Genomic DNA, 19,373 nt, shown 5'->3' with positions numbered 1-19,373 from the left:
TGCATTATGCAAATATCATTGTTTTTATAACTGCGTTTGATCAGTTGTGTACCTAAAGTATTCGGACATTCACTAATCACTACTCAGCCTGTATTTAAAATTGGATCTTTTTCAAATTCAATTATATTAAAAATATAATATTCTATAACTCTATATTGAAAAAAGTGTAAGGTATTCATAAAATCTGTTGACAATGTTTAGATATTATAATAGACTATATATCATTGATTATATTATATTTGTTTGTCTTTTAAATAAGTACAAGTCGCAAGTACAATATTTTAGGAAAAAATATTTATTTTTACCAGAAGCATTTTTACTTATAGAAACAAATAAATAAAAATAACAGTAACTAACCAATTCTTAAAAAAATGTTATTAATAATAATGGAATAAATACAATATTTAATTATCATAAATATATCTGCTTTATATTATTGAAATATAATATTTTTATTACATTGAAAATATTAAATTAAAATATAAATCATATAATATTTTACATGTAAATTGAGTGATATAGAAATATCAAAAACTTACTTCATTTATAAAAATTTTTAATTTATCAAAAAATAAATAAAATAAAATAAATATTGAATAGTTATGAATTTTATTTTATTAAAAATAAATAATTAAATCTTTCAATTGTTATACAATATTCAGATAAAGTTATTGCATGTTTTATGATTCAAACATAAAATAAATATGATCAAAATTTACACGATTTAAAATAAATTATGAAATTAAACATATTTGTCCCATTAATGACAAGTACAAATTAACATAATTATAATATTTTCTAGTTACTAATAAGTATACATGCAATTGTATTACAAATATCTAATAATTATTTTTTAATTTAAACAAAAATAAAATACACAATTCAGATTGATGTAGAAACAATAACTCTATACATAAGGCACATCAATATTTGAACATTAGATTTATTTTTAATATATTACATTGAACAATAACAATTTGTAAAAAATAATTTTGATTATGATTTTGATTATACATTTAATTAAAAAAAAAATTACAATTATTTGGCATCTAACAAAAAAAACTGTGCACTGTAATTTTTCATTCAATTAGGTGCTTAAAATGTTGGTACAAGTAATTGCTCAAGTAATCTTCCACTACTTGTGTATAAAATTTCAAAAAAAAAAAAGAAAGATTTTTTTTATAGAAATGTATTCTAATATCATAAAAATATTAATAAAACTAGTTTCTTTGTGAATAAAATATAGTTGTTATATGAAATATAAATGTGGTTTGGTTTTATATTAAAAAATATATAAAATTAATTTAACATTTTAAATATTATATAATATATAGTAGATGATTTATTTATCATACTCAATCATTAAATATTGAGTCCCAAAACTAATCATTTAATTGGCACCTACTGATTGACAATATTTTAAGTAGTTATACATAGTGAAAAAATCGTGAAATGGAATCACCTAAAAAAATAATTCAATATGAATTGATATAATTGATTAGTGTAGAGATCATATAGGTATTAAGTCATATAGCTTCGCACATTAACCAAACTATGACTCAAGGAAATGGATCAATTTGTAAATTCATCAACATAAACCACTGTATTTGATTTTCAGACCAGTGAATTTCTAGCATTCGTCTTCTCCAAGTCCATATAACTCAAATGTAAAATAGTGAATATTTTAAGTTAAATTTCATATAAACATTATCTATCTATTTATTTATTTTTTTAACTAAGAAACTAATCAGTATTCAGAAACTCAGCTAATTGATCTTTAGGTTTCATAATGATAATAATAATCCATCCAAGTACCGCTCCATAACATCGACAGCAGTTTAATGCTCGCCAAGTCTCCGAGACTTTAGCTTCAACTTTACCAGACATAATAGCTGTATCATATGTAGCACATGCAAATGCAGCTAAAGCTGTTAATACACTTAAGAATAATACCTGAAAATAATAAAATGAATTGTTTAACATTGGTTTGAGAATAAATAATTAAAAAATTAAGTTACTTGGATAAAAATGTTGTTAGTATTGACTATTGATTAGAAATTTAAGTCAGATTATAATTTTAAGTTAAAGAGAATTATTTTATGAAAACAGCAAATAATTTGACAAAAATTGAAGAAAATATTTATATTTAATAATTTTTTTAGTATTATAGGTAGATTGAGATTATCATTACTTTTACTAGACTGATATTAACCTAAATTAATGTTGAACTTAATCTTAACGAAAATAATATTATTATAATATAACATTAATAAAAATATTGGATATTATAATAGTATTAGGATATAATAATTCTTCAATTATATAAATAATAAAATCCATTTTTTATAGTAAAGGGGTAAGTCAGGACATTTTAAGGTTTTAATTCTTTTAGGTGTAAAAAAAATCACTTTGTTTTTTTAAACATTTAGTTAAGAAAAAAGATTTATCGATATTTATTTTTACAAAAAAAAAAAGAATCTTTTATACCTCAAAATTTCAAAATTTGAATAAATGAATATACAAGGGGATTTTTTAAGCATGCTTACCCCATTTTTATGCTTAAATTATACAAATATTCAAATTCTGATTTTTACACAGTTTAAAGTTGTTAAAAAGACAATGTTTTTATTAAAAAATTATATTTTTTATCTTTATAATTTTTTAAACTTTTTATTTTTTTGAATGACAACAGTTTTAATTTCATATTCCAAAGCAGAATATTTTTCTGAGTATTTGATACATAAAAATCGAATTTAGTGTGAGTAGTTTATGAGATAAGTATTTAAAGTTTTAATGCGCAGAGTGAAGTGGTAAGGGGTTACTCCACAAAATGTTTGTCCACTACTCCACTTGTCTAAATTTTAAATACGTATAACTCATAAACTACTCATCTTAAATTTGATTTTTTTGTATCAAAATATTCAAAAAATATACTGCTTTGGAATATAAAATTAAAACTATGTTGTCATTCAAAAAAATAAAAAAGTTAAAAAATTATAAGGATAACAAATATTTAAAAATATAATTTTTTAATAAAAACGTTGTTATTTTAACAACTTGGAACTATGTAATAATCAGAATTTGAATATGTGTATAATTTAAGCATGATAATGGGGGTGAGCATGCTTAAAAATTCACCTTGTATATAGGACAAATGATGAGTTTAAAAAAAAAGAAATATACATAATATATTGCTCTTAGTTATTATAAAATCAATTAGTAATAATATTAATTATTTAAACTTACTAAAATATATTTTGGTTTGAAGCTCTCACATCTATACAAGTCAAAAATATCCAGAACTGTGCACATACATATAGTTGACAAAAAGAAAAATGACATCAGTATTAATGGTGATCGATGGGATGCTTCACCCAAGAATAATTGTGCCAATGCTACTCCCGCAAGTAGACCTTGACTAACAGTGCCCAAAGATGCAAATATCCTTTGTACTCTTGCTGCAATTGGACGTAAATTATTGAAGTTCTCTGAAGAAAGTGGATGATCATTTATATGATTAAAAAAATCATTTTGTTCAGTTTTCACAAAACGATTTTTGTCTTGAACATAAATAACAATTTTATTGGCATCATTAGTGCTAGTAGGATGTGCTGGATGTGATAAAGGACTTGTTGAACTATGCACATCATCTCTAACTTCTTCTAATATGGCTGCAACTGTATTGCGACTGGTATCCATCTTTGGTTGAAAATTCAAATTATAGTTACATCACCTAGTTAGGATAACATTAAAATATATTTAAAGATCAATATGCTTTAATAATATATATGCTAGATAGTTAATTCTCAAATAAGCTGCCTAATAAAACTATACTGAAACATGAAAAAATTATTTAAAAAATGATATTTATTATAACTTTAATTTAGAATACAATGTTATTGCACGCCCATCAAAAGTAGTTATAATTCAAAAATTATCAATCTTAATAAGGTATATTATAAGTTAGATAATAACAAACCATTTTTTAAATGATGACTAAATCGTAATAAAAATGTGTTTTTTACTTTTGGATAATAATGTTCATAACCAGAATATAACTTAACTGTAATTACATTATTAGATACATTTATTAATGCATAATTCACATTACAGGTAGAAAAGAAATTGACTAATAGATATTATATTACTTCAAATAAAAAAAATGTAAACAAATAATAAACGAAAATAAATAAATACTGATAGTGATAAAAGCGCGAAATACATTGATAAGTTAAAACCAAAGAATAACAACCAATGAACTACAGGGACTTTAAATAATATTAAGGTGACGTGTGATAGATGGTATTATCAATACGATAATGTATGTCGTGTACAAATTTATAATATTTGTGTTACTATCACAGACATATTAATACATTATAATTTGTATTCAGAATTTCAGAATAATTGAGTTTTTGAAGATTAATTACTATTTATATTTGAGAATTTATCTGTGTTAAAATATATTATTTTATTTGTGAGTTTTTCATAATGTTCGATAATTTATCAATTTGGAAATGGCATATGGTGAGAGATTTTAAAATCATTTAGCTTTATGATCAGAACATATTTTAAGGAATTTTTCGATGTATGCTTAAATTTGATTTGATGTACCTTCTCATCCTACAGCAATGTGTCCCAAACCCTACGTTTTTCAAATTAAAGCTATGCAAATCATGTACAAAAACATCTAAATAAGTTTCTTGATCAAAGTACTATACTTATTAGGGTTCTTTTAATATTTTATTAAAACCAACATTATTTTCAAATACATTTATTTTATCATGAAGTATTTATTATGTACTTAATATGTTTAAATAAAGATATTACATTTATGTACCATGAAATTTAAAATACAATTAATCTCTTTATTAGATGTTTATATTGAATTTTCGAATTCAACTAAAATATGTCCTAGTACAAATTTAAAATATAAAATGTGTAATACTTAAATGATTAATATGTTTTTAGGATTTTGTTGGACAAAAACATGCTGAATATTTATTTAGAACAATTATTACTACGTGTGGTGTAAGTTTTTTTTATATTTAAATAATTAAATGTTGATATTAATATTTTATTTTTTATATTTAATAGTTTGTTGGATTCATTTTGGGATACGTAAAAGAGCAATTTTCAATCACAATTGGTCTAACATTAATTGGATTTTTTGTTTCTGCTTTAGTAAGTGAATTAATATAATATAATAATAAAATAATTTTAAAAATGAAATATAATTTTAGTATTGATGTATAAAGCTCTTATTAAATTGTATTTAATAATTCAACCTTAAAATATCGTATTTTATATCAAGTATATTATTAATAATTATCATACATATTAAATGTGAAACGGACAAAATTGGTGTTATGTCTCAATTGTTATTTATCTTTATTAAGAATTTATAATTGGATCATTTGAATCCAAACAAGTTTTTAATGCTATCCAAAAAGAATGTATTTAAAAAAAAATTTAAATGAAAAATTAATCAATCTATACGGTTTTTACAGACTTCTGTTGCTGTATCTATTCATTGATTCTTCTGCTAGTAATAATTAACTATGTGCTAGTATAATTAAAATATTATTTCAAAAAATATTATATTTTAATTCAATACAACTTTACATTTGTTTGGATCCAATAAATTCATTGATAACAGATTAGAAATAATAATAAGTGTGAAGTAACACTTATCACCAGTAATATCTATACAATTTGGTCCATTTAAAACATAAATAAAATAACCATATTGGTATGTTTTGATTTTAATTTAATAAAATAATATCAATTTTAAAATTGTAAGTAATAATTATTGTAAATAAATAATTGTTATTGCAAATAACTTTTTTTGTTTGACAACTGTAGTTGTCCAGTTATCTGACAATAACTGTAATATATATAAACTAGTACTTAATAATAAATTATAATTATAATAATACATTAAAACTATGATTGGATTAACTGTTAGAAATTATAAATACTTTATTTTTTATTTTTTTTAGCTAACAATTCCACCTTGGCCATTTTATGCTCGTAATCCGCTCAAATGGCAAAAAGTAAAGAAGGTTAAGAAAATTGAAAATAACCTCACCTATGATGAATACAAAGAAGATAAAAAAAAAGAAAAAAAGAAAACAAAGTGAACTAGTTGGTAGCATTTTTTTTTAAATATTATATTTTTTCCTATTATATTATATAATTTAAATCCATTATTTGAAATAAATTTATGTTATACATATTACGTTATAATAATTTTGAATAAAATAAAATATTATGATTAAGATGCAGATTTAAATATCTTAAAAATAAAAACGACTGTATTAATAAAAATTAATAATATTACAATATTTAAAAAGTTGCTCCTAAAAATTATTTTTAATTTAGTGTTAAATTTAAATGAATAAATAAAACTCTTTTTATTTTATTATTTAAATTTAAATTTACATAATTTGATACTTTTGATATTAATGCAAGCCACATATATTATATACATATAAAACAACTTATTTGTATATATCCATTTATACAGGATCATTGCTTCCTCCATTCTTTCATTTAATTATAAATTTATTCAAATTCTAATTTATGGAATTTTTTTATATCTTATATTTAAAAACTATATTTTCAATTTTTTAAGATATTTTGTATTACGTAAGGAGTGTTTGATATTGATACAAACTTTTATTTACCATACAAGAACCTCTTTGTTTACCGTAAATTATTTATATTGAATATTTTTTTTTTTTAATATGTTAATATGTTTAAATCAAAATCTAAACGAATAGTTTTTCAGTAATTAAAATGTATATTAAGGATAATAGTTGTTACTGTTATCCGTCATAATAAAACATATAAAAAAAACCTAAAAAGTGCTCTAAAATTAAAAAAAACAACTATGAAATTGCAAAATAAAAGTTTCATTATAAAGTTGTTTGATATATACAATTAATGTTATGCTTGGAAACAGGGCCGGATTGGGACCTTACCGAGCAGAATAATTTTACTGGCCCATAATAGCTAGATCCTAGATATTTTAGCAAGTGGCCTATATATCATAATAATCTTGCAGCCAACCGCGCTTGGTGCGGTAGCTTGCTGGCCCATTCTGGGTCTGCTTGAAAATTGTTTTGAGACATGAAAATACAACTTGCATTTAAATTTTTACCTAGATTATACAAAAGCATATTACCATATATAGTTTTAAGCATAAGCTATGCTTTAATATACTTATAATTTATATCTTAGTCTATAGCTACGAATTATATTAAATATTTATAATTTAATTCCCAAATCCTTGATATTTATGACTTATGTTCTACCCATCACAATTCATTTAAAAATCCCTCTCATTGAACATTTGCGAGCACTACGATGTCTTAAACTTTAAAACAGAAAATTGATTTTTGAGAAATAAATGTATTACTTTTATCATTTTTTTTTTCTGTAAATATCAATAAGTTCCTCACAAGTTTTTTAAGCTATTTAAAAATCTTAAAGATATACCTATCATTTGAAAATAAGATATTTGTTTTTTATACGAAGAATAGCAATTTTAGTACTTTGAAGTAATTCAAAAATATTTTTAAAGGAAATTTTAATCTTTTACCTACTTGTCCTACCTATATTGTTAATTTGATTTGTAGAAAGTAGGTACGGGTGGTACAGTAAAAAAAAAGCTTAAAAAATAATAATAATTTAAAAAACATATGTTTAAAAAAATTATTATTTTATTTTGATCTGATATTATGTAAGAAAAATATTTTCAAAAACCTTAATAGATCTTGAAATACTGAGTGTTATTCGATAAAATCAAGCATTGCACTAGAATTTTTTTCCAGGGGGGGGCAGAGTGGGGCAAATATTTTTTTTACATAGGCTAAGGTTTTTTCAACAATCAATGAGGTTATTTAAATAAAATATAAATATTTTCGTATCATATAACATAACATAATATAGCTATTAGCTATATTATAGTACAAACTTTTGAATTGTTAAAAATGTTTTAAGAATAATGTCAAATATTTTTTATGTATCTTATGTAAGAAAATGTTTAATCGCAGACCTTCAACAACTATATTAATAATGATGTACAAAAATGATAATTGCTTTATTACTTTAATATACATAGGTACCTTTGTGAATGAATTTATGTTTTTTTTACTTACATTTCATAAATATAAATTAAAATAACTGTGTTTAGTAATGAACAGATGAATTTGTTTGACTCAACTTTAATGCAATAATTTGGGATACATTTGTTTGTTTATTTTCATCCAGTTATTAGTACTCAATAAAGGTAATAATAAATAAATAAAAGATTTTTTCTCATTTTAAATTGTAGTAAATTATTTCCTTATTAGACAATAGTAGTAGGTTAATCCATAATAAAAAGACCAAAGATGTTATTTGTTCATACTTCATTAATATTCAACTATTATAATTTATAATAAATTCAATTTTTAATTAATAAAATAAAAAATTTAACTTTATTATATCGTACATATTTTTCAGTGGGGGGCTGAACTGTTTTCTGGGGGGGGCTCTTGCCCCCCCCCTTGGAGCCGTACCTGGATAAAATCACTGTATATGCTGATGGTCTTCACTCATAATCATTTTTTGTATAAAATTATTTTATCATTGAATTATTTGAATTTAAATTTTACACAAAACCTAAAACAATTTACTTAATAACAAGGACACAGGGTAATTACTTCAGTACTCCATTATTACTTAACAGGAGAGCGGACCTATTTCTCCTTTTTTTAACACCTAATGCTAAAAAAAATGAATATAAAGTTTTTTAGTAGTTTGTTGGTTTTGCAGTATCTAAAATTTTCAAAAATAGGTTTATAATATACAATATGCTCATTTTTTTTTATAGAATTCAAAATGTCAGCTTGTGTTTTGACTGCTTCGCAAACAGCAAACTAACGTCACAATGTGTGCTCAGTAACAACTATCAAGAACTCTAAACGAATACAGTATTTAATTAAAACTTTTCTTCTTCATTTTGAACATATTCGCATTTTCATAGATATTATCAGACGTAGAGCAAAAGCTTTATATTAAAAGAACTTAGAGAACGCTACACCCACGACCCACATGTGCTATCTCCGTTTTATACATATGTAAAACAACAAAAATAGTTTTGCGCGGGATAGAATCACTCAGGCTGTAGTGATAGTTAAGATTCTAAATTGACAAATAATATAGTTGAGAACATTATCTGTGAAATAACGTTTTAATATTTTGATATCATTTACACGAAAAAAGTTCTTATTATTTCAAAATCCATTATTTTTGTGTTTTTCGAACTTGAATGATTTTTTTATAGTTCCGATATCAAAAAAATCAAAACGATATTTCTCAGTCAAAGTTCTTTTTTATGTGGTGAACATTTCGTTTCTTAATTATGACTGTATAGTCTTCTCAGTTCTTTCTACGCATGCGCAAAACAGTTTTTGCTGTTTTACATTTTGTAAGACGGAGACAACACGTGCAAGTGTGTAGCATTCTTTCGATTTTAATGAATGTTAAAGTCTTCTAAACTAATGATGTTTGATGTACGATCGGTAGCTAACAAAACACCACAACAACTTTCCAATTTTTTTATTCATTAATACATTAAACATACTTATAACCTTTCAGCCCACACATACGTCATACCTCATACATTCATAAACTACACGCATTTACTATATGATGAAAAAAATAGCTTGGCAATGAAAAAAATTGGCTTGCTTAAATTTTGGCATCCTTATTAAAAATCTAACATTATTAAAAAAACTCAGATATCGGGCAGTATGCCACTTATTTATTGATGTTTTTTGTAGGGTTTTGTTTTAATTGTAGTCTGTAGGTAATTAATTTGTTAACGAATACATCCACACTACATATATACGCACGTATATTCAGACTTTTAAGACTTTTAACATGTACGTGCACACATTATAAATATGGCATAGGTATGCCTATATAGTCTTATATGCCTTATACTTTATAGTACCTACCTAATATGTCAAATGTGAAACATTACAAACGAACATGTTCGACAACGATGTTCATCCAAGTATGGGCAACATGTGTATATCATAATAATATACATAATAATAGTAGACGAATTTACGTATTATGATAGACTGTGGACCTGTGCATGGGTATAGGTTTAGAACAATTTCAAAGTGTAACATAACACGATAAAATACTTGATAAGTTATGAAACTATTTGTTCATTTTGTGTATAATATATAAAAATTTCAAATAGCATATTATTTTAGTAGCTATAAAATATAAATTATCCATTGTCGTATTGGAATTTGGAATTTATAATTTAATAAACAATCAATTATTGTACTTATGATGTATATTATATTTTTAAATTGTATTATTATAATTTATAAATAAGATTAATTTCATCAAAAAATGTTTTATGCTAAATTTGAACTTGCTTAGGTATTTCAGTTATTCTTATTCCCATTACATACACCCTATAGTCTATACTTATTGTTACAATTTTAAAATGTCTGGTTAATTTACTCTTTAGTCCTTAAAGACGACGTTAAACCATGCCCATAATAGTCACACAATCGTAATATTGTAAATTTGTATTAATATACTATAAGGTACTATATTATAACCGACATAGATACCCACAGAAAATAGTATGAGTAAGATATAATAAATTAATAATTAATTATACCTACCCATTACCAACTACTTTTATATTAAAGATAATACGATCATATGTCATACACCCGCAGGTAAACACGAATTATTTTTAATCTTATGAGTAAATAAATAAATTTAATTAAACATTTTTTATTTATTTTAAAAAGACTGGTAAATGTACTCTTTAAGGTAATGCCACTTCAAATGTGTTATCTCTTTTTTAAACGTACAATATGGTAAATTTGTGTTTAACAGTTACAATTATTGAAGTACCTAAACTTTATTTGTTAAGCGATCTTTTATTTTAACCTAATATTTTATCAAACATAAAGGTAAGAGCATTATTTGTGTTTTCTAATGGGTTTTACGATATTTTAATTTTAAGCTAAAGGTAATGAATAATTAAACTGTAATATTTTACAAAAATACTGTAAACTTTTACCGTTTAAGCTGTGTTATTAACATAAAATAGTTGTTTTCTTAATAGTTGAAAATATTAAATTATACTATGTATGGCGTAGTTAAGTGATTATAAATGTGGTTATTATGTATTAAGGCCTGATGAAAAGTGAAATCTAAACAGTATAAAATAGTATGATTTAACAATTTTACTTGGTAAATAACAAGAAAATTCTGAACATAGCTAACACTAAGGAACAAGGTTACTGCAGGGAATGCCAGGAATCACCAATTTATATTTTTAGAGGAATTAAGAACATTTTTTACACAGGTTATCGTTTGATAACACTTGGTTTACATGGAACACGGGATAGTGTGTAACCATACCTAGTATTTACCTTTAAGTTAAAAAATATTTTTAAATTAACTTTAAATAACTTAATTACTAAAGATAATACAATTGCTGAATAGATAAAATAAATAATTTGAAAAACAAGAATGATTATTGATTACGACTTTCAATAGAGCCGATAAAGATATAGGTATACTTTGTCATAAAATAGGTAGTAGTTACCTATACTAAATTTTAAATTTATATTATGACGTAATGGTTTACTTTTTTTGTTAGAAAATCGGGTTATGACATCACTGTCTTCTTAGCCTTATTTTGGAATTCTTTGTAGGTACACACTATATGGATGTGTTAAATCATTCCTTACTATGATATGAGTATTATAAATGTGAGAGAGTTTTATGTACCTAGGTACCAATGAGTTACATATTAATTTTAGATGTTAAAAATAATATTGACTATAATGATAAATATTAAATAGAGGAATAATTAGGTATTAATTTAAATTCATCTAAGAATTTAGAAATGATTTTAAATGAATGTTAGCTAAAGGATCATCAGTTTTTTTTTAATGTGGTATTGTGATGTACTATAGTGTCTTTACCAGTAACATTAGAATTACAGATCGAATTTGACAAGAATTTGTGGCTTGCGAAATACTTGCTGCAGTGGCGCAGACAAGAATTTTCATTGGAGGAGAGGATATATATATCTCGAAAAACTTTAATTTTCGTAAAAACACATAACATAAAATTATCAGTTGCTATAATTTACAGAGTATATATATATATATATAAAGGTCATGGGGGATCCATCCCCCCGTGACTACGCCATTGACTTGATGGTTAACTGTGAATTGCCAAACTAGGCTTTAATACTATTATTGAAGAATTATTTATAGATTTTATATCTCTTATAGTTTAATATATAAAAATAAATATATTTATTTACTCAAAAAATGTAAACATTTATAACAATTTCCAAATTCAATAATTCCAAGACTATAGGTACGTAATAACTCTATCCAAAAAATTGTACTAACCTTATACCGGATAAATTATATACAAATTTCTAAGTTTAAAATATTAAGTAAGTTTATTTAATTTATTAATGAATTATAAATACTACTACTTATCAATAGTCGTACACTAATAAGTAGGTAATTAATATAGTTATTATATATATGTATATAATATATTTGTACATCTACAGATGTATAGGTATAATAAGTTATAACTTTATTATGACTATGAAAAAACGCATATAAATGCATAAAATGCATTAAATATATCTGTTAATTTTCATTAGGTAGGTAATTATAAACAAATAAAACATAATATTAAATATTTTTATGAAATTGTTTATACAATATAAATGTGAAATTAAAATGGTAATTGATATATTAAACTTAAATGTATCTAAGTATATTATTTTATGAAAAATGTATTGTTTTGCGAGGTAGGTATAATTAAAAAAAATACGTGACTATAAACTATTATGAAGTATAATGTTTGATTAGATAGCTATAAATATTATAGTCAAGGGAAATACAAATTATTTGTCTTAAATCCTAGTATGTATGTATGTTATCTAGTATACTTACAAAAATCAAACACTTTCCTTCACGACTTCACTTAATCACTTAATTAGTTAATACTTTAATCTTATGTTATGCAATAGAATAGATTATTCAATAGGCAATAGTCTGCAAGTACTTCGCACACCACAAACACACGTCACGTTCGATCTTACCATTTTCACCCTAATGTTATAGCCTTATATATGTAATGCACGTCTACATCACAATAAAACAATAACCGACGATCCTTCAGCCAACATATAGTTACATAGTTACTACATATTTAGACAATATATTCTTACTATAATTAATTAAATTTAAATCAATAGGTACCTACTAATTGTTCACATATTCGCTATTCATCTAGCCTCTATCGTTTTAAACTCTCTACCATCAGTCATCAATGACTCATCATATTATGGAACGCTATAGCACAATCACACAATTTGGGGAAAAAAGTAAATTATTACGTGGGTTGGGTTAGTATATATATAATTATGTAGATTATAACAAAGTACTTACCTTTTCTAGAAGGACTCTTCTTTCTTATTTTTCAAGTTATCATTTATTTTTTATATTAAGTCTATATAGCAGTGTTTTTAGTTTTTGTAATAAATAGTCTGAATAAAAAAAAGATATTAAAAAATACATATTTTATATTATATATATTACTCGAGGAATGAGGATAAATACTATTTTTGGTTTTCTGATTCGGTGTATAGATGATATTTCCGACATATCAATTTTACATAAATTGTTCCGCCCAGCGTTGCATTTTTTCAATTGATTAACCGATTATGTATATCATTCATTAAAAACAATTACACAGTCCTAAATAAAATAAAAAGATAATATTGAAGTCATCGGGATGAAAACTATTCTAACCTAACATGATGGAAACCAAATCACACACATTGATCATAACTTCATCAAAATCAGTCGAGTACTGACTACTGAGTAGTTTCGGAGTGCATCGCGGACATACCCGTCGTACATGGTACACCCAATTTTTATATATAAAGATATGCCTATATATAACCCCGACAGCAGGTTAGTTGATATAGGTGTAATGATGGTGTGAAACTCCATGTATCACGTAACATAGGTTTTGGGTTTATTAAGTATTAACGCAAAGACTAATATGTTTATTTATTTTAATCACCTGAAAAATTGATTTGAATACATACATTTATTATTATAAATTTATAAATATATAATACCAATATATTATATACTCAAAAAGTCAAAACAGCAAAACTTTCAGTTTTTGAAAAAATCAATTTTGTATATATTGATATTTGATATTGGTATACAGAAGTATAATTATAAGATTTATTTCTGTAAAATAAAAATATCTTGAATATTAAATACTATTTAATTCCTTATAAGTTGTTCCAATCTTAAAATAGAAATAAAAAAAAAAAATTGAAAATATATAGCCACTACAATTTTGTTTATTACATTTTGAATTTCAAATGTTAATGTATGTTATTCAGTATTTAAAAAAAAATATTTTTCACTGTAGTTATATATTATTCATGTAACCTATTCGGATACTAAATTGTAGCTTGTTAATATAATACAGACATATAGTATAATTACTTATTACCAGTTGTGTTCCCATTAATTTTTTTGAGAGTAAACTATATCGTCAAATATAAACACTTAATACAATAAGAATATTTTTCTTATGGTCTATATGAGTAAAGCCAGTAAAGAGCGTGTCAATAATATGGAAAAAAATTGAGGTTGAGAGCATACGCCGTATACCCATAATATTGAAAAAAAATCTTGAGTGTATATGGCGTAAATGTAGTATACCCTATGCAGGAGCGGAGTGGGAACCAAATCCAAGCCGGGAGTTTAAAATATATTCAGGCCACCCACCAAAAATTTTTTTCTCGCTCCGCTTGATTTTGGTTTTTATATTTACCTATTTCAAAACTATTGTACTAGTAAATTTTATTTCATAACTACATTCAGTATTTTACAAGTATTTCAATTACTATTTTGTTATTTCTTTTAACTACTGTCTTCTAACGCATTATATTAATATATCACAAATACCTGAAAGTCTGAAAAATAAAATTAATAGGTATATATAGTTTAATAGTTGAAATCAACGAACTATTAATAATTATATATTGTGTTTTAATGGTTTAGGTATAGTAGGTATAGGGTAATAAGTAATAAATAAATACATAAATTATAAACAATATAATAAAAAAGATTTATACATTTATAATACTAATTTAGATAATAGCTTAGATTTTTCACCAACTGTATTTATGATAATATTATTATCCATTTCCATGAGAATTTTATTTTCAATGGCCATTAACATAAAAAACTGAAGATGTTCATTGGTCATTGAATTTCTCAGCCTGTTTTTAAATACTTCAATGTTGAAAACGACCTTTCACAAGCAATTTGAGTAATAGGGAGGGTTAAAATGTATTGATATGCTATAGTTAATGTCGGGTAAGCATTTGCAAATAAATTATATTTAACTAAAACATTATAACAACATATTACACAGTTTTTATAAGACTTGTTACACGGTTTCACGACATCTGTACTCTCTAGGTGTTCATTTTCAGAGTCACTTCCATATGATTGTTCATTATACTTCTCATCAACAGAATTTTTTAAGAAATGCCACGATTTTTCAAAATTAAGAAGTTCATTAGATAGGTTGTTTTTTATTTCATTTTCACATAAATTATAATACTAATATTATTAATTGTAATATTAATACTTACTACTTAGTTCTGTTAGATTGAGCCGAGACCACACACTATCTGAGTGTTTTATTATAAAAATAACCAGCCTATATCAATATATTGCTTTGATTTTATTTGATGTCTATATTTATGTACCAAATATTTTGTAATTTTATATTCAAAGATTTCTCATACGAGGTTATTACAATGTACTATTATTGCATTAATAATATTTCATACTTGTAATACAATAATTTGATAGAAACAAATTTTTGACGCATTTACTAATATTTTGTAAATTAAATTAAATTAAAAAAAAAAAAACTAACAAAATGGCCAGGCCACCAGGCCATAATATGATCTAGGCTATCTGGAAAATTCCTATTTCCAGACCGGCCACTCCGCCCCTGACCCTATGGCAGGGGTCACCAACTAATTTATATAGAGGTCCGTTTTGAAACTTACCATACTATTCGCGGTCCCCTAACATGCAGTATTAATAATTTACACACGTTATAAATATATATTTTTTTAATTTATATTTATATTGATTTATTTATGCATTTGTTCAATACAGATTAATTAAATTTTTTTTTCATATTATAAATCTTATATGACACACTTATAATTTGTATTCATTTATATTATAAACATTTTAAAATTTACTCCGCGGATATGGGTCCGTAAAAAAAGTAACCGCGGTCCGGATGCGGACCACAGTCCGTTAGTACCGCCCTATGTGAACACCCCTGCTTATTACTAGTTTAAGGTATGTTAAACATTAGGCTATATTATAGTGATTTCCCCGTTTTTATTGTTTATAATAGATTTACCTTTTTAAATTACAGTATACATATCTATTTTTATTTTCATAAGCAAATTTATATTTTTTTAAATTTCGATGCATAAAAATTGGATTTCAAACCAGTAGGTAGTTAATTAATTATAGTTTATGTGTATAGATGGTCGGCCGGGCCAGTTAGGTTAGGTTAGTCATAGGCAAACATTTTACGGGGCGCAACGCGTATAGATAACACCCGCAACACTCGGCTACGCTAAATTAATTTTTCGATCTATATATTTATATATATAAATTAACTTGCAAACTAAAGTGAAGCAAAAATTGTTTGTCGTTTCCATGCCAATATACAATAATATTATATCAATATATTTTAAAGAACATTCAAGGTTACGTAGTAACTATGATTGGATTTGTTAATACCTATATGCTATTGAAATACTTTAACGTCTGTGCGTATAATTCATTATAGTTTATTCTATTTTATTTTGTGATAGGTAAACGAAAATAAAACAATAAAAAAATAACTATTCATTTATATTAAAAATTATTTTTAGTTACCTAATTTTATAATATGATTATTGATAAGTAATAATTAATTAATGAGTCTGAATGAGTGTAAATTCGCCAAAAACATGAACATTTGCAAATCATTTTGTATACCTTGAAATTTATAATTCATAAAATGTTTAATTTTGATACTCATTTCACTATGTACAATGGCCAATGACTAAAAAATTATTTACACTTTTCTTCTATGAATTTAAGATAGCTAAAAACAAATAGCTACAATTTTTTTTCTTTAAACAGTTTGAAGTTTAATTATTGACAAAATTGAATATTCAAAATTTTAAATATAAAATAATGATTTTATCAAACAATAACTTAGCTATTTTGTTGTTTTTCAAAAAATATTAATCGTTTAAACTTAAAAACATTTCACTATTATCCAAAAAATTATTTATTTCTGAATATTACGATGAATTGTGAATTTTAAAAATATTTCGTTTAACTTATATTTTTAAGAAATCGTTTTTAAAATTTGGAATATGGATTTTTTTTATAAATTTTGATAAATCTAATCAATAAATCTTTGTTAATAAGCTTGAAACTATACTGCAGCATTTTAAGTATAGGTGAGCAATGAGCATAGGAAAATATTTAAAAAATATTAAATATATATATTCATATGCGTGATGCGTTTTATTATATATTTATATCAATGACTTATTCATAAGTTACCTCCACGTCTCCACGATACTAAAGTATAATAGCACTTATTAATTTAATCGTTCCTCGCTAGTCTTATGTCTTATCTTAGGGCGCAGATAAGTTTTTATTCATCGAAGATAAGAAAAAGATCATTCATTAGAAAGAATTAGTAGGTCAGGTTATTTATTTTTTAATTTTTTCTGATATCTTGAGGAAGGAAGTTGACTACTACCTTCATGCATTTGGTACCTTATATAAAATAGCTACAAACGACAGCCATCAAATTAAATTATATTCACGTTTAAGAAAATGTGAAACTTGATTTTACAAGATTACCTATTTTTCAAAACATTTATTATTTTTAGACTATGGAGCTATTTATTTATAGACTGATATCTGGAATAATTTTTTCTTTGAAGAAAGGTAGGACTTAAAATTTGCATAATTTCAAGTTAAGTGTCGCGCACATCGATTTAAATAGTTCATGGATGCACATTGAACTATTTGTACGTTTCGCTTTTATAGTAATATAGCCTACTTTGAAATATTTCAATAGATGTCCATCAAATTTTAATGAAAACTTACAAAGATAATTCATATGAACCATCATTAATAAATCAAAATAGACTTATACATTATTACATTATTATTTATTGTACAATTATTTTTCGTAAATATAAAATAAGGAATTTTCTACTTTTTCATTTACGAATAATGTAGGAATTTAATAAAGCACTGCATGATTTGTTACCCTTGACAGGCTACTCTGCCAATTGGGATATTCACTTCTGTACTCACTTATAAAAATTTTTATTCTTGAAGACTTATTTATTTGTATAGTTGTTGGCTTGTAATAATTGTATTTATTTTTGATTAGAATGGGACATGGGTACCCAAAAATATATTTTAAAAAAATAGAATAATCAAGAGGCATATATTGATTTATTTATAGAGGTATATTTCAATCATTAATTGCAGTAAACGTATAAATAATTAACTAGGTAGGTAATACTGCCATATTGGTACTAGGTACCTATTTTAAATTATTGATATACATGTTAATATGTAAGTAAATGTTGGTATTATAAATTGTATTTAACAAAATATCGAAACATATTATGTATAATATTTCAAAGTTTCAAACAGTTTTAAAACATTGATTGATTTAAATGATTTTATGTTTTTTTTTTAATTTACTTAGATATTGTACTAGGTATCACGTATATTGGGACTAACAAAACGACTATTTTATTTATTTATAGGTAGGTTCTGCCTTTATCTACTTAAAGGTACCTTCTATTTGAGTCTTGAGACGTAACTACGTAAGTACAAGAAGTAACTATACTTTTTGATGATTTTTTTTAATATCAAGTCTGAGTATGATTATTGGTTATTATTTATTATTCAAACTATATTTCAGATAATGATGTATAATATATTAACATAGATGGGTTACTAATATAGGCGCAACTAGAGCTCTATTTCTGAGTAGGAAAAATTGATATCAGCAACCAGTGGGGGCTTTGCCCCTACACCACTAATATTGGTAACATATAAAACTGGGTGGGCTTAGCCCACCAAAGCCCCCCCCCCTAGTTGCTTATATGGTTACTAACCCTTTAAAGTTTATATTATAATACA

The 19,373-nt window shown here is 24.3% G+C and overlaps 2 protein-coding genes across 2 annotated transcripts; one reads left to right on the top strand and one right to left on the bottom strand.

Annotated features, from left to right (window-relative positions):
- Positions 1-1,259: 1,259 nt before the first annotated feature.
- LOC113548793 lies at positions 1,260-4,150 on the bottom strand. Its single transcript, XM_026949862.1, has 3 exons — positions 3,980-4,150; positions 3,247-3,733; positions 1,260-1,953 (listed from the first exon to the last, which is right to left on the bottom strand). The coding sequence occupies exons 2-3, from the start codon at positions 3,697-3,699 to the stop codon at positions 1,744-1,746; spliced, it is 663 nt and encodes a 220-aa protein (XP_026805663.1). The 5' UTR covers positions 3,700-3,733; positions 3,980-4,150; the 3' UTR covers positions 1,260-1,743.
- Positions 4,151-4,359: 209 nt separating this feature from the next.
- Positions 4,360-6,229, top strand: LOC113549478 (signal peptidase complex subunit 1). Its single transcript, XM_026950799.1, has 4 exons — positions 4,360-4,527; positions 4,972-5,031; positions 5,098-5,184; positions 6,003-6,229. The coding sequence occupies exons 1-4, from the start codon at positions 4,492-4,494 to the stop codon at positions 6,141-6,143; spliced, it is 324 nt and encodes a 107-aa protein (XP_026806600.1). The 5' UTR covers positions 4,360-4,491; the 3' UTR covers positions 6,144-6,229.
- The last annotated feature ends 13,144 nt before the right edge of the window (positions 6,230-19,373 follow it).

Source organism: Rhopalosiphum maidis, chromosome 1 (genome assembly GCF_003676215.2).
Source record: "Rhopalosiphum maidis isolate BTI-1 chromosome 1, ASM367621v3, whole genome shotgun sequence".
Lineage (NCBI taxonomy): Eukaryota > Metazoa > Arthropoda > Insecta > Hemiptera > Aphididae > Rhopalosiphum > Rhopalosiphum maidis.
Note: the sequence above shows the minus strand (reverse complement) of the source record. Positions and strands in the feature narration are given on the sequence as shown.